At 34.2% G+C, this 16,403-nt stretch overlaps 1 protein-coding gene across 1 annotated transcript in view; it reads left to right on the top strand.

Moving 5' to 3' along the window:
* The window catches only part of BBS2 (Bardet-Biedl syndrome 2), a 60,331-nt gene that overhangs the window by 35,176 nt on the left and 8,752 nt on the right, over positions 1-16,403 (top strand). The window contains exons 7-12 of the mRNA XM_051979878.1: positions 81-167; positions 10,034-10,169; positions 10,535-10,674; positions 11,495-11,642; positions 11,724-11,895; positions 12,900-13,029. Coding sequence (XP_051835838.1) covers positions 81-167; positions 10,034-10,169; positions 10,535-10,674; positions 11,495-11,642; positions 11,724-11,895; positions 12,900-13,029 — 813 coding nt within the window. The remainder of the gene's footprint in view (positions 1-80; positions 168-10,033; positions 10,170-10,534; positions 10,675-11,494; positions 11,643-11,723; positions 11,896-12,899; positions 13,030-16,403) is intronic.

The following is a 16,403-nucleotide window of genomic DNA, read 5'->3' as shown; positions in this document are numbered from 1 at the left end:
TATGATTCAGCCTCTGATATTCTGCAAATCTATACTTTCTTTTGAGACAGTTGTACTAATTGTTTCTTTCTTTTCTTTAGTCTAAGAATCATGCAGTGAGCATTCATGCATTTGACCTTAACTCTGATGGAGTATGTGAACTTATCACTGGTTGGTCTAATGGAAAAGTAAGTTTAAATAGAATTTAGTTATTCAGTATCATTTCCCCAGTCTTAATGGTTAAGAATCAGAACACACACCCATTCAAGAGGCAGGGGTAACATATAAACATGAGTTGAGTGGCAAGTTGTTTCAAGTTCAACTGAATGGGGCTTTGAGCAGATGGCTGAATGAGAGGTCCATTCCCCACTTTCATCTAAAAATAGCAGGAAGGACACTAAATCTGAAAAACAACAAATAATAAAGGACAGAAAGAAAATTATCTGAAGAATGGCATCGCAGAAAAAAACAGTAGAGAGAGAGAAAAAATAAAAATGAATTGACATTCAAGAACAGGATCCAAGACAATGCATAAATAATAAGATAAAGAAATCAATTTGAAATGAAAGGGAAAGTACTATAGCAAGTATCTTGAGAATCAAATGGTAGATAAAAATGACAAGAATTTCTAAAATATTTTAAAAGGAAAGATGGAAATTAAAATAAATAGAGATCTCAAAGAAATAAAAAGTCTAACAAGTGAGTAGATGATTTAGAGCAGAACTGTCAAATTCATGGCCAGGATACAGCTGGCAGAACTAGTGCACCAAACTAGATTAAAATGTAATTGGAAAATGTTTACAATAAAATATAGATAAGTTTATTTTGTTGCTTTCTAAGTCTATATCCACAGGTATCCTTTTCTGAGTTTGCTACCCCTGATTTAGAGCCAGCAACAGAGAATTTTCCCAGATAGTAAGTAATTTTAAAAAGAGAATGGCAAATTTGGAACTAAAAAAATGCAAGGATGAAAGCAAAATGGACAGAACAAAATTAAAAAAGCACATGAATGATTTATGTCAAAGAAACTGACATTAATCTTGAAGTCAGAATGTGAATCCAAAGATTCAGTTCAACAAGCATTTATTAAATACTGTGTAACAGACATAAGCTAGCCTTTGGGAATACAAAGATAAAAATAAAACAATATTTAATTTTAAGGAATTTACATTTTGCTGAGAAGGAGGGAAAGTAAAATATACATAGAAAATTAAATATTAAATATGGGAAAAGCAACCCCCTTGAAGAGTGGAGAGAGAGAATCAGAATAGCTTTCCTACAGGAAGTAGATCATAGGTCTTCCAGAAAGCCTAAATACCCCAATTCACTAAATCACAAAAGAAAACTGCCTAAAAGTATTAGAAACAGAGGTAAAAGGCTATATTACTAGAATTCCCAGTTCAAGAACAAAAAAGTATTAAGTTTAATCTACCAGTGAACATTACTAAACTTTAGAATTGCAGCATTAAATAACAAATATTACAGAAATCTAAAAAAAAAGACTTTCACATACCTAGGAAAAAGAGTATGAATGAATGCCCCAAACTCCTCCTTGTTTATGAGAAATCAAAAGAAAAATTGAAATGTGATATTCTGAAGGCAAAGATTAGCTAGCCTACCAAAAAAACCCACTTATAAAACTTAAAAGTTCCCTTCTTTTCCCTTCCTCAATTCCTCAAAAAATATGCATATTAAATAAAACAGAGGACTAAGTTATTTCTTCATCCCCTTTTAAATCTTGAATCAAACAAACATAAAAAAGGTAAACAAGTTAAGATAACAAGAAAAGAGTAAGAATGAAAAATTACTGATTTTTTTTGGTTTATTTTTTCTGAATATATCCTTTCCCTTATTTCTTTACTCACCCAGTCATTCTTTTCTTTGTGGGAAAAAAAAAAGCATTTTAGCAAAAGCAACCAATATATCTATTTCAAGACTAGGAAACTAAATCGATATTCTTCTAGGGTTCAAGTAGGCTATTTTAAAAAAAACAAAAAACAAAACCTTAAGGTTTGTTTGAGGACTATTGAGAGAGATCAAAGAGTATCTTGTTCTGCTTGCTGGCACTAGAAGATATAGAGTAGAATTAAAGAAAAAGTAGGACTTGGTGGAAGAAACAGGAGTTGGAGACAGGACTTTATTTCTCCTATAGTGGGAAGAAGTTTAGTGGGACATTTAAGTATGTTTCCTAGAGGTGGGTATATTGTTGGGGGAAGAAGGTGTCTCAAGTGCTTTCATCAAATGACAATGAGTTACTTAATGGGAGGTAGCTTCTTAGGACCATTTCTGCCTAACAGAAGGACAGTTTAGGTCCCTGGGAATACCTGGCATAAAGAGAGAGTGAGCAGGGGGAAACAGGTCCATAGGGATAATATATTGGTTCAAGATGGTCATGTAATTAGGAATGTGGGAAAAAATCTGTAATCATATTCTGATGGACTAGATCAGGGGTTCTCAAACTTTTAAAATAGGGGGCCAGTTCAGACTGTTGGAGGGCTGGACTATACTAAAAACAAAAACTTTTGTTTTGTGGGCCTTTAAATAAAGAAACTTCATAGCCCTGGGTGAGGGGGATAATTGTCCTCAACTGCCGCATCTGGTCCGTGGGTCGTAGTTTGAGGACCCCTGGACTAGATAGAGGAAAGAATAAGTTTTGTTTTGTTTCATTTTTTTTTTCAAATGGCCCACTTTAAAAAAAAAAATCAGAGTCATAGAATAATGTTTAAGCACAAAGCCCTGAATGAGAGATTAAATTCTAGAGACTCCTTGAAAAGGAAGAGGGTAAATCAAGGGATGAATTTAATATTTTATGGAAATGGTCACCATCAATGCGTATTATTCATGCTAAGAAATTGGATGATTAAGGTGTGAGGTAAGGAGGGAAGAGGGTAAAGAGTAAAAGAGAGAACTGATAAAAGTAATTTCTAAGACTTTGGGCTTGGCCTGGTCCTCTGACACTGCCACTACTCTACTTCAGGGCCTTAAAACTTTATATCTGGATTATCAAACTAATGGATCTGAAACCATATAACCCACCTACACAGTAAACTTCAGTGACTCCCTGAGATCAAATACAAAATCCTCTATTTGGTGTTCAAAGCCCTTCATAGTGAATTTTCATAAATGCTTATTAAGTAAAGAGCATATATATTTATCAAAATACCTCTATTAAAATTTATCACATACTAAATCATAAAGTCACAAATATTAAATTTGTTTGGAGATAATTTTTAGGGGGTCTAATGATAGATTTTACTGGCTTAGGAAACTCCTGCTGATGGAATTCTTTCTTCTTTGTAGACTAATAACAATGCTGAAAGGTATAGTCATCATGAATTATTTGTAGCACTGAGAAGTTAAAAGACTTATCAGGGGCAGAGAGTCTTGAACTCAAGTTCTTTTAATTTTGAGGCCCTCTTTTTATCTGCTATCACGCTTTAAACAACCTTAGAAAATGAAAATAAAAAAATCATCCATAAACTACCAAAACAGGGAAGGAGAAACCAACTCTGAAAATTTTTCCAAGTTAATTTTGTCATATATTTAAAGAACAATTAATATCTCTGCTAAATAAATTGTTCTCCTTAATAGATAAATAAGGTACAATATTAAGTTCTTTTTATGAGATAAATATTTTGGTAATCAAACGAGGGAGAGATAAAGCAAAGGAGAATTATAGATCAATATTACCTGTGAATCTCGATGCCAAAAAAATTAAAATACAAATTGAGCAAAGAATCTATGAAAATATTCAAAAAGCACTCATTATGACAAGTTGATCTTTACTAGGGATAAAAAGATAGTTCAATGTTTAAGAAGCAATTAGCATAATCTTACAAATAACCAATTATGTTATTTTTATATTCTTGTATCAATTGATAACTAAAAATGTCCTTAACAAAACAGCATTCGTGCATTCATTTAAAAACACTTAAAATGCATATAAATATTAGCGCCTTTTTAAAATGTGATAAAAAATATTTTATAAATCAAGCATTAGCATTATTTGTAGTGGAATAAGGCTAGAAACTTTTTTTTTTTAAACAAAATTTAGGGAAATGTAAGAGGAAAGCCTCTTTTCTCACTATTATTTGACAGGACAATCAATAAACATTTATTAAGTACCTACTATGTGGCAGGCTTTGTGCCAGGTGCTAAGCATTAGGGATAAAAGATAAAAGAGTTCCTATTTTTGAGGAGCTTTTGGATTAGTAGTATCACTACTAGAAATAAGGTCTATAGAAATAATATAAGAGAAAAATAAAAAAAGCATTGGCAAAGAGAAAATAAAATTACTTGCATGTGCAGCAATATGGTGCTTAATTAGAAAATACTATTGAATTAATTGAAGAAATAAATTAAGATGATTGATAGCTTAGCAAAGAATCCAAAATAAATACACAAATATCATCAGGATTTATGTATATTATGAATAGTGCCACCAACCATAAGGCACCTATTTTCCTGTAATCTCTTCTACATTTCTCATTTTCCTTTTTTGTTACCTTTGTTAAAATGATAATTATGAAGTGGAACTTTATAGAGTTGTTTTAATTTTAATTTCAATTTCTCTATTTATTAGCAATTTGAAGCATTTTTTCACATATTTGTTTATAGCAGGGCTTCTTAAACTTTTTCCACTACGCGACCCCTGAGAAATTTTTATTCAAACCCCATCTCCAATCTGAGCTGAGGTGTTTCTGACTGTTCCTGCATATATACTGCAGAGTGTGTCTGTTTGTATATTCAGAACCAAGGCTTCAATGAACTCTGGAGAAGCAATATGGACAAACTTCCAGAAACACCTTGGATTGGAATGCATTTCATTTTGAATTAATTTTTGGTCGCATTCAGGAACCTTTTATATAAGTTGCCAATTTTTTTATAACTCCCACATCCAGTTACTTCACCCTACATTTTAAGCAGCTTTGGTTTACAGCATGGATACCTTTCTTTGAGAACAGCTTGTGGAAAAATGGATAGAATGTAGGCTGGCCTTGGAATCAGCACGACTCATCTTCCTGAGTTCAAATCTAGCCTCAGATATTTGTTAGCTATGTGACCCTGGGCAAGTACTTAACCCTGTTCACCTTATTTTGCTCATCTAGAAAATGAATTGCAGAAGGAGATAGCAAACTACTTTAGTATCTTTGCTAAGAAAACTAAAAATGAAGTCAAGAAGAGTGAAACATGACTGAAAGTGACTGAACAACAACAATATCTTCTTTTGAAAACTACCTGGATAGAAAGTTTTCAAAAGAAGAAATGTAAATTTTTAACAACCATATAAAAAGGCTTCAAATTATTAACATTATGAAAAATTAAACTGAAAACAATTCTGATATTTCATCTTATGTCCACCAAATTGGCAAAGATCAATAAAAAATAGTATTGGAGTAACTGAAAAGGCAGGCATCCTGATAAGTTGTTGGTGAAAATGGACTGGTCTAGTTATTCTGGAAAAATTGGAATTATGTGGAAAAAGCATTACCCTTTGATCTAGCAATTTCACTACTAAGTTCATCCCCAAGAATGTAACAAAAAAAAATGTCTTTTTTCCATTACTTTTTTTTGTAGTAACAGAAATTGGAAAATAACAGATATTTATCATTTGGAGAATGCTTATACAAATTATGGCATGAGAATATAGTAAAATATCACTGCACTGTAATGGCTTCAATAATGTAATTGGAGATAATATTAAGAGACAACAGAATGCAAATCCACTGCCATGGCCAGAGCTGTGTCCAGGTGCATAGCCTGTTTCCTGAGTTTAGCTTCCCTTTTTTGGTAGAGAGCTGACATATTGGTTCATGTTCTGTTGGTTCTGACTGCATAGTTTTACTATGGCATAAAAACAAATGTACTGATGATCTTTTATTTATGCATCTTTTTTCTTTTGCAAAGCAGTTGGGATTAAGTGATTTGCCCAGGGTCACACAGCTTGTAAGTGTTAAGTGTCTGAGGTTGGATTTGAACTTCTGACTTCAGGACCAGTGCTCTACCACTGTGTCATCTAGCCGCCTCCAAAACTTTTTTTAAAAAAAATAATAACAAAAAAGTTTTACTCTTGAAGAGACTACAGTCAGATGCTTAGGTTTATATATTGTTGTGAGAGCTATAAATTGGGTCCAGATATCTACACCTTTTAACTTAGCAACTATGCAAAGACCCCCAGGGAAGTTGAGACAGAAGTGAAATCCCTACAATGCACCAAAATATTCATTGTAGCACTTTTTTTGTGGTCGGAAAGAACTGCAAACTGCAGGTGCTCATTGATTGGGAAATGGTTAAACAAATTATGGCATATGAATGTAATGGGCTCTTGTTATTCAGTCATTCAGTTGTGTCTGATTTTATATGATCCCATGGATGATGTCCATGGAATTTTCTTGGCAAGATACTGTAGTGGTTTGCCATTTTCTTTTCAAGTTTATCTCCAATTTATAAATGAGGAACAAAGATACAAATGACTTGCTTAGGTTTATCCAACTAGGATAAATGTCCAAGACCAAATTTGAACTCATCTTCTTGACTCTAGGCTCAGTGCTTTATCCACTGCACCACACTGCAGTATAAAAATTATGATCCTGAAGACTTCAAGAAAATTGAAACACAAACTGATGTAGAGTAAAGTAAGAGGAGCAGGGTAATACTATATAATAATGACAGTAATATGAATGGAAAGAAAAAGAAAACCCAAACATTGTAATTAATTTTGATCAAATTTGACTTTGAAGAAAAGTAGGGGAAATGAACTGGCTTTGTGGTAGAATGGAAGAATGGCATTTTTTGAGTGAAGGGACCTGGGTTCAGTTTCTGACTGCTATTTTCTAGGTGTTTGTCTTTGGCAACCTCTTTAGATCTCAACTTTCTTTATCAGCAAAAAGAGGGACTAGGGCAGATGATCTCTAAAATCCCTTTTAGCTTTTAATCTGAGATCTTGGATCTTCCTTTATTGTGGAGTTGGGGGACTGTGAGTGTGGAATACTGTATGCTGGAGAATGCAGCTGATTTGGTGGATTCTTTTTTGTCTTTTTCTATCTTTGTTATAGGGGTAGGCTTGCCAGAAAATGGGATGGGAGAATATGCTTGGAAATGAATATGATATAAAAAAACAAATGGTACTAGCAAAAAAAAATCTATTAAATTTAGAGCTTTTAAAAATGAAAGTGATTGTTATTGCCAAAGTATTTCTTTCTTCTGAAATGAGTGACTGACTTAGAATCTGTGGCTACCTGATACTTTCTACACTGCCCCTACCTATTAGTCATTCAGTTATTACTTTGAAAACAAATCATTATTCTTTTGCATGTTTCCTGAAAATTCAGAATTAATGGGAAGAATTCTGTTACAATAAATAAAAATACAGTATATTAAGTGGGCAAGTCATTTTCCCTCCCCAAGCTTCATTTTCTGTGTTGGCAAAATTGTGGGACAGAGGAAAGATGAGGTTGACACAGATGATCTTTGTTTTCTCCCCACTAACATTTGATAATTCTGAATTTTTCTTAATATAATTTAAAAATCAATGTCTTTTGTTTTTTACTCCAAGCCCAAATTAGCCTCCAGTGTTGATAAGCTGGAGTAATAGCTGCACAGAGATGGCTAAAGTAGCTGTCAAGTTTCCATGGACACTGTTTAGTAGTTAGTGCTTTCTTTTCACTAAGGGCCAGCTCTCCCAAGGATAATAAACTCTTTCTTATCTTTTTCTTCCTAGAGTTTCCTTTATTGTAAATGAGTAGCATTAGGCAGGGCAGCTATTGGCACCTACCCTGCCAGAGGCTATAAATATGGACCCATCCTCTAATTGCTTCACCTTTGATTGCTTAGGAGTTGAATTGGAACCGTGTGTTCCCATTGAGATGGTGTTTCTGTGTTTGATGCACTACTTAGACCTGAAGGAGAAGGGCACGGTTGTTCTTTGTGGAATGATCTGTGAAAGATCAGTGGTGATATCAGAGATTGTAAAGTAGCTAGACTTTATTGAAAGGAAATGAACTGGGCCCATTTAAAGGGATATGATTTTACACTGTTATCTCTGTACAAGACATCCACATCCTCATCACAGACTATGCCATCTATATGGTACACATTTGTATTATCCTGTTGTCTTAATATGTTTGAACACAATATTCCACAGAAATGGTATGGTATGTAAAATAAGGTTCGTGGATTCTTTGCAACTTTCTTTGCAACTTAGTCTTACCAAAGTTGTTGCCTGAGTCCTTGAGAGGTTAACTGACTTTGCTCAGTCACATAGCCAGAATGTGTCAAAATTTGGACTTGAACACAGGTCTTCTTATTCTCAATTTTCTGTTCACTATATTATGTGTCCCATTGTAAATTTTTGGTAATAATTGTTATTGCCCAGAAAAATTTATCCTTTAATTTATTATCTGTTTTGTTGTTGATGCAGATTTATTTCCATCCATAATTATTGTAATTATTTTACTTCTACAACTTTCTAGAACAGCAAGGAATTTGGTTTTTTTAACTTTTTGTAGATGTTTATTCTACTTATAGTAACAAAAATCTATGAAGTTTCATGTTTTAATGTACAGTGATATACTTTGCAATATAAAATACAATTTACAGAACCTAAACAAAGTAAACCTAAACAAACAATTTTTTTTTACATTTGTGTGTTTAAATTAGAAACATTTTAGTTTTTTCTTTTTTAAAAAAACTTATATCATATTACATTTTTGAGCTTTACACACCTATATGTAATTTAACATTCTAATTCTTGGTTTATAATACAAATCATCCAAATTACTAAGTTGCTAATGGCTTCAGAACTTAAAAATTTGTGCCTATATAAATTGTAAAATCTGTAGTGATGTATAATGGAGTAACAGATTCCAAGAAGCAAATGATAATATTTTCTAATTTATATTTGCAAAAGTAGTTTATAAAAATATTTAAAAAATTATCAAAGTATATTTGTACAGTCAAATAAATTAGCAAGGTTTTCTTATTTCACATTTTAGTACTTGAAAAATAGATGAAAAGAAGCAGTATACTGTTTCATGGTGAAAAGTTTTCCACTTAGTTTATAGTATTTCAACTCATGTCACTTTTACTTTCATCAGCTTTATGCAAATATTTTTCTGTGTTCAGTAGTAAACGTTTAAATACACCATTATTGTAGACTGACAAATAGTAGTTCTAAACTAGATATGTTTTGCCTAGAAATTACTGAACTACGTAAATAGCACTATTCTACAAACCAAATGTTCCTGATTATTCAAATCAAAGAAACAGCTTAAAAATATCCTTAATTGGTTTATTTCTCTCACTTTTACAGCAAGGAATTTGGAGATAAAAGGATAGCCATCTTCAAATATGTGAAGCCTTGTATCAAGTGGAAGTGGGGAGTGGAAGTGGGGCTGTGTATTGACAGAAGGTCACAACAGAACCAAGAAATAGTGTTACAGGGAGACTGCTTTTGGCTAAACCTATAAGGAAGAATTTCTTTCTTTCTTTTTTTTTTTTTTAAATAACTTTTTATTGACAGAACCCATGCCAGGGTAATTTTTTACAACGTTATCCCTTGTACTCACTTTTGTTCCAATTTTTCCCCTCCTTCCCTCCACCCCCTCTCCCAGATGGCAAGCAGTTCTATACATGTTAAATAAATTACAGTATATCCTAGATATAATATATGTGTGCAGAACCGAACAGTTCTCTTGTTGCACAGGGAGAATTGGATTCAGAAGGTATAAATAACCCGGGAAGAAAAACAAAAATGCAAGCAGTTTATATTCATTTCCCAGTGTTCTTTCTTTGGGTGTAGCTGCTTCTGTCCATCCTTGATCAATTGAAACTGAGTTAGATAAGGAGAGAATTTCCTAACAATGCTGCCCAGCAGTCAGACAGGCTACTATGTGGAAAATTAATCAGTCTTTTTCCTCTAGTGTTCAAGGAATGTTGGAAGAGGGTTCCTATGTATGTGGGTTGAAAGTTGGGTCAGATGACTATAAATAGATACCTCCTTACTCTAAGAATCCACATTTTATGATGGATAAAAAGTCCTGCTTTTTTCCTTCAGGTTGATGCCCGCAGTGACCGAACTGGGGAGGTCATCTTTAAAGACAACTTTTCTTCAGCAATTGCTGGTGTGGTGGAGGGAGATTACAGGATGGATGGCCATGTGCAGCTAATCTGCTGTTCAGTGGATGGGGAAGGTACATTGGGAAGTCTGGAGAGGTAGGACGTCCGGAGACATCCTGGGATTAAGTTCATCCTGGGCCTGGGATTAAGTTCAGACTGACATTTCCTTCTGACAAGTTGCTTCAGTTGTAGAGTAGGTGCTGACCTTTTTCAGTAGAGGGAGCTCCTAATCACAGGTCCAGTTTACAAATAATTTCTTTTTTTAAATCCCCTGTGGATTTTATTGGAGAAAACAGTAGAAAATATCTCCCCAAAGCATTGTTACTCAAATCTTCCCTTGCTTAATAAACTCACAATGCAGTCAGGGAGACTGAACATTAGCTTCATGTTTTGAAAATGGACATACTATAATCCAGTCATGTTTCTACCTCCTGGACAGTACGGGGTTATCTCCCTGGTGGTGCAGAAATGAAGGGCAACCTGATGGATACAAGTGTAGAACAGGACCTGATCAGGGAGCTAAGTCAGAAGAAACAGAACCTGTTGCTGGAACTGCGCAACTATGAGGAAAACTCCAAGGTATTTTTCAAAACAAAGCTGTGGCTATGCCAGAACAATTCAAGTTGGTCATTGGAGACGGCATCAGCAGACCACCAGAAGAGTCTTGCTTTAGTAACTGTATGGTGGTGACTATTGAAATTCAGTATTTTGATGTATTTTGTATTTTGATAGAATTCACAGAATCACACAATATCAGAGATAGGAGGAGCCTGGGAGATTGTCTAGTTTCCCCTTATTCTAAGAGGTGAGAAAAAGAGGCCAGAGTGTAAATGATCGAGCAGAGATTACCCCCTTTAGGAAGCAGAGCCTGGGCCTTGTGACCCCAAGTCACTGTTCTTCCTACTTCAAGAGTAGTTCATTAAAAACCCCCTGGCTGTAGGATGCATGGCCCCCTGTGGCAGCGGTGCTGAGGGAGGTGGGAAGGCACTGAGTGTCCTCACAGTGCTTAGAGTCAGCAGGATGATGGGCGTTTGGGTACAGTTAAAGTTAGGCACACACAAATATGTCATAATGTCAGTGATGCAGAATGGAATCTAAGAACATAAGAGAATGTAAGAACGCTGCTTTGTACAGTGTAGCATGAGACCAGAAAGGCCTTTTTCAGCTGATTCCTGAATAGGAGAAGGGAAGGGAAGGGAAAGGAATAAGCATTCACATGGCACCTACTATGCACCAAGCACTGTGCTGAGGGCTTATAATTATTATTGCCTTTCACCCTCAAAATAACTCTGGGAGGTAAATACTGTGTCATCTAGCTGACAGACAAACTTTGCTTAGAGGTCGAATTGCCATTTTATTTGGAAGGTTAACTAAATTGGAACTGGATGGTGTTTTTCAGCAGGCTGAATCAAGCAGCCCAATGAATGAGTCTGATGGGCAGCGGGGAATTATCCCAGCCAACACCAAGCTGCAGACATCCCTGACAGTGAATATGGGCTCTGAAAGCCAAGCTGCTCATGTGGAATTACAGATCTCAACTTCAAACGGTAGGAAATGATTTACAGCTGCTCACTGTCAGAATGCTTTTGGTGCAGTTACTGAGTTATTGTTTTCCCTCCTTTCTATAGACACCATTATCCGAGCAGTGCTTATTTTTGCTGAAGGAATTTTTCCGGGTGAAAGCCATGTGGTGCATCCCAGCATTCAGAATCTTTCCAGCTGCATCCAGATTCCCATCATGCCACCAAAAGACGTTCCTGTGGACTTGCACATGAAGACTTTTGTGGGCTACAGAAACAGGTAGGCAATTGGTATACTTTTGAAAGCATTTCAGTATGTCCTTTTTCTGGAAAATGAAAATACATGATAATATGTTTTCTGGACTAATTCTGGATACATTATTTCTTAGCTGTGTTATTTTGGACAAATCATTTAACCTCATTGAACCTCTGTTTCATCATCTCTAAAATAATACCTATTGTGCCTCATAGGGTTTCTAGAAGGATCAATAAGAATATATGCAACAATGCTTTGAAAATGACAAAGTGCTAGATAAAATCAAATCAGTTCATCAATTAAATATCTACTGAATTGAAGGTTTTGTCCGAACACTTACAAATATAAGCTATACCATTATGATTGCAAGGTGTATTATTAATGTCAAGAGTACATTCCCCATTATTACAAAATGTCTTGTACATTGTAAATCTTCAGCAAATGGTTGTTGACCAGAAATGTTCAGGTCATGGAGTAAACAGCCATTTCGTGAATTTTCCCATCCAGTCAAGGCCTTTTTTAAGATCCTGTGGTTATTATATTTTCTAGAAAAATTGTGTGATTTTTCTAGAAAATATTAACAAAGAATTTGGGTTGCTATTTTCTGTTCTTAGATCTAATGTTTGTGAGAATTTTAAGATTTTTTTTATGTGTCCTATTAACTTCTAGTTTTGGTTTTTATGTTTGTCAGAAATGAGAAAATTCCTTTGTATTGGGGGTTATTTATTACTGAGCTATTGTTCCCAAAACTCTTAGATTTCAATTCCCTAATCAAGGGCCAGGAAAAATCTTCAATTTCACCTTATATAGTTATATTTAGACGACTATGTTGTTTATGGGAATTGAAGATACATATTAACATATATGGTATTTCCACACTCAAATTTACTTAAAAGTTGTTACCTTCTAATAGAATCATGTTGGCTCAGTGCTTTGCTATGTATTTTCTAGGACCTGGACCAAATGATGTTATGATTTAAGGTGTTAACTTTCAACATTAGCATAATCTTTTCACTTTCTTTATATAGCACTCTGTTTCATGTGTTTGAATTAACACGACAGCTCCCCCGATTTGCCATGTATGCGCTGAGCAGCCCTGACTCTATCAAAGAACCACTCAGTTTTGTTAACTTTACTGTCAGTGAACGGGTACAAAGGGTAAGCCTTCTTTTGTACATTTTACTTGTATTTAGTTTGTAGTTCATTGTTTATATTCCCCCAGAAATATTAATTTCTTTTGAAATACCCCAGAGAAAGCAAAATTACTTGAGAGTGTGTATGTTAGTAACAGTAACAGTCTGAATTATACAGCTCTTGAGATTGCCCCATTTAAATTCAGTAATTATAGTGAAAGCATTACTGAGATGTTTCTGTAACTGAAAGAAAAAAAAATGACATTTTCCTACAATAATCCTTTTTGTAAAAATTTTTATTTTTTCCAATTACATTTACAAATTTTTAACAATCATTTTTTAAAAATTTGAGTTCTAGGACAGCTAGATGGCACAGTGGAGAATGTACTGGCATTGAAGTCAGGAGGACCTGAGAACAAATCTGGCCTCAGACACTTAACACTTACTAGCTGTGTGACCCTGGACAAGTCACTTAATCCCAGTTGCCTTGCAAAAAACAAAAAACAACAACAAAAATTTGAATTCCAAATTCTTTCCCTCCCTCCTTTTTGAGAAAGCAATCAATTTGATGTGGTTTATACATGTGCACTCATGCAAAACATATCTCCATATTAGCCAGACTGTAAAACAAACAAACAAACAAACAAACAAGAAAAAAGAGTAAAAATAGTATGCTTGAATCTGCATTCAAATTCCATCAGTTCTTTCTTTGGAGTCCTTTTCATCATGAATCCTTTGGAGTTATTTTGGATCATTGTATTGCTGAGAATAGCTAAGTCATTCACAGTTGATCATCATATAATATTGTGTATAATCTCATTCTGCAACAATTCTTACTATAATTTTCTTTCTCTTTCCTTGTTTTACTATTCAGTAATACTAAATTGTATTATACTTGAACTAATATTTCTATTTGTCTAATTCTTTAATATCTAAAATTGGTGCTTTAAAAAATTATATACTTCTCTCCTACATTTTTTAAAAGATAGAGAATCATAGTTCTCAGGTAGAGCAAACTGTTGGAGATACACATATCATGTACTAGATCCATTATTAAGAAAATCATTGAGGGACTTGTACCTCATATGTGGAGGAGATGGGAAGCTCACCGCCTAATGAGGATAATTGAAGAAGCACTGAACAAGCATAAGTAAATGAATAAGTTATAATTTAGGTTGTGATCAATACAATAGTAAGAATGGAATTATGAATTTTGGCAACAACCATGGTGGAATCAGTGTTGTAAGTATCGGAAGAGTTGGAATACAGCTGTGGAGTTTGAGTTGTTAATTTTATTCTGCATTTTGTTACTAGTCTTTGTTTTACAATATGTTTTACAGCATATGTATTTTCTCTTAAGGAAATAAACATAAAAATAAGAAAACTATTCTTCACTTTACAGATTTTGTAACAAAACACTTTTATTTATATCCATTTTTCATATGTGGGCCACTTTTCATTCGTAGGGGCAAATTCCTCTATATAACAGGGTGGTACAATTGTTAGCTTCTTTTAAAGATACATTCCTGTATCTTGACCAAGTAGAAGCATTCCCTGACTTAGGTCCCCATTTCTTTGGTGGACTTCTTTTGGAATTCTTTTTCCTTAGTTCCCAGTGGGGTGTCAATAAGGGTCTCTGGGAAATAGAGAATTCCCTTTTCTAGTACTAATGTATCTGTAATTGGACTGTTCTCTGCTCTGCACTGACTCTGATCCCCCTCTCTCCCCTCTTCCTCAGTGTTTCACTTTAAGGACAATTTTCACAGGCTAGATTTTGTATATTGAAGGATAGGCGTATGGGTTTCTTGTTCAAGAAAGGTTATATATTTTTATTTTTCAAGGGGATGAGTTTTGAAAAAAATTATTTTTAACATTCATTTAAAAATATTAAGTTCCAAATTCTTTCCCTTCTTCCAGACCTTGCCCCATGCACTGAAAAGGTGAGCAATATGATATCAATTATACATGTGAAGTCATTCAAAACATATTTACTTATTAGCCATGTTGCCAAAAAAATAAGGAAAGAAAAATAAAAAATGCTTCAAGAATAAAAGGTCAAGAATTTCAAGGGAATTAATGAAAAAATTACAAAGGAAGATGCCCTAGCTGTACCAGATCTAAAACTATATTTCAAAGCATGGTATTAGCTAAGAAATAGAGTAGTGGATCAGTGAAATAGGTTAGAGTCACAGGACAAAATAGGCAATAACTATAACAATCTAGTGTTTGATAAACCCAAAGACTCCGACTTTGGGAATAAGAACTCATTATTTGACAAAAATTGCTGGAAAAAATGAAAAATAGTATGCCAGAACTAGGCATTTTATCAACAGCTCACATCCTATGCTAAGATGAGGTTGAAATGAGTTCATGATTTAAACATAAAGGGTGCTGCAAAAGCAAATTAGGAGAACAAGGGATAGTCTACCTTTTAGATCTGTGGAGAAGGGAGGAATTTATGTTCAAAGAAGAACTAGAGAACATTACGAAATGCAAAATGGGTAATTTAGATCATATTAAATTTAAAAGTTTTTGTACAAACAAAATCAGTGCAGCCAAGATTAGAAGGGAAGTAGAAAGCTGAGAAAAAAAATTTCTTACAACCTGTTTCTGATAAAGGTCTCAGATCTAAAATATAGAGAGAATTGACTCAAATTTATAAGAATATAAGCCATTCCTCAGTTGATAAATGGTCAAAGGATATAAATAGACAATTTTCAGATTAAGGAATTAAAACCATTTGAAGTTATATGAAAAAATAGTCCAAATCACTATTGATTAGAGAAATAGAAATTAAGACAACTTTGAGGTACCACATCTCCCAGATTGACTAAAATAACAGGAAAGGATAATAGATGAATGTTGGAGGGGATGTGGGAAAATTGGAACACTAATATTGTTGGTGGAGTTGTGAACTGATCTAAGCATTCTGGAGAACAATTTGAAACTATGCCCCAAAAGCTCTGTTCATACCCTTTAATCTAGGAGTGCTCTGTCTCCCAAAGAGATTATAAAAAAGGGAAAAGAACCACATGTGCAAAAATGTAGCAGCTCTTTTACTGGTGGCAAGGAATTGATAATTGAGTGGATGCCCATCATTTGGGGAAATGGCTGAATAAATTATGGTATATAATATTATGGAATATTATTGTGCTGTAAGAAATGATGAGCAAGCTGATTTCAGAAAAGTCTGGAAAGACTCACATGAATTGAGCTAAGAAAAGTGAGCAGAGCCCAGAGAACATTCATTGTACACAGTTAACAACAAAATTATATGATGATCAACTGTGTTGGACTTGGCTCTTTTCAACAATGAAGTGATTGAAGGTAATTCCAATAGACTTACGATGGTAGGTACCATGCATATACAGAGAGAGAACTGTGAGGACTGAATGTGAA

This window comes from Antechinus flavipes, chromosome 2, assembly GCF_016432865.1.
Source record: "Antechinus flavipes isolate AdamAnt ecotype Samford, QLD, Australia chromosome 2, AdamAnt_v2, whole genome shotgun sequence".
Classification (NCBI taxonomy): Eukaryota; Metazoa; Chordata; class Mammalia; order Dasyuromorphia; family Dasyuridae; genus Antechinus; species Antechinus flavipes.
Note: the sequence above shows the minus strand (reverse complement) of the source record. Positions and strands in the feature narration are given on the sequence as shown.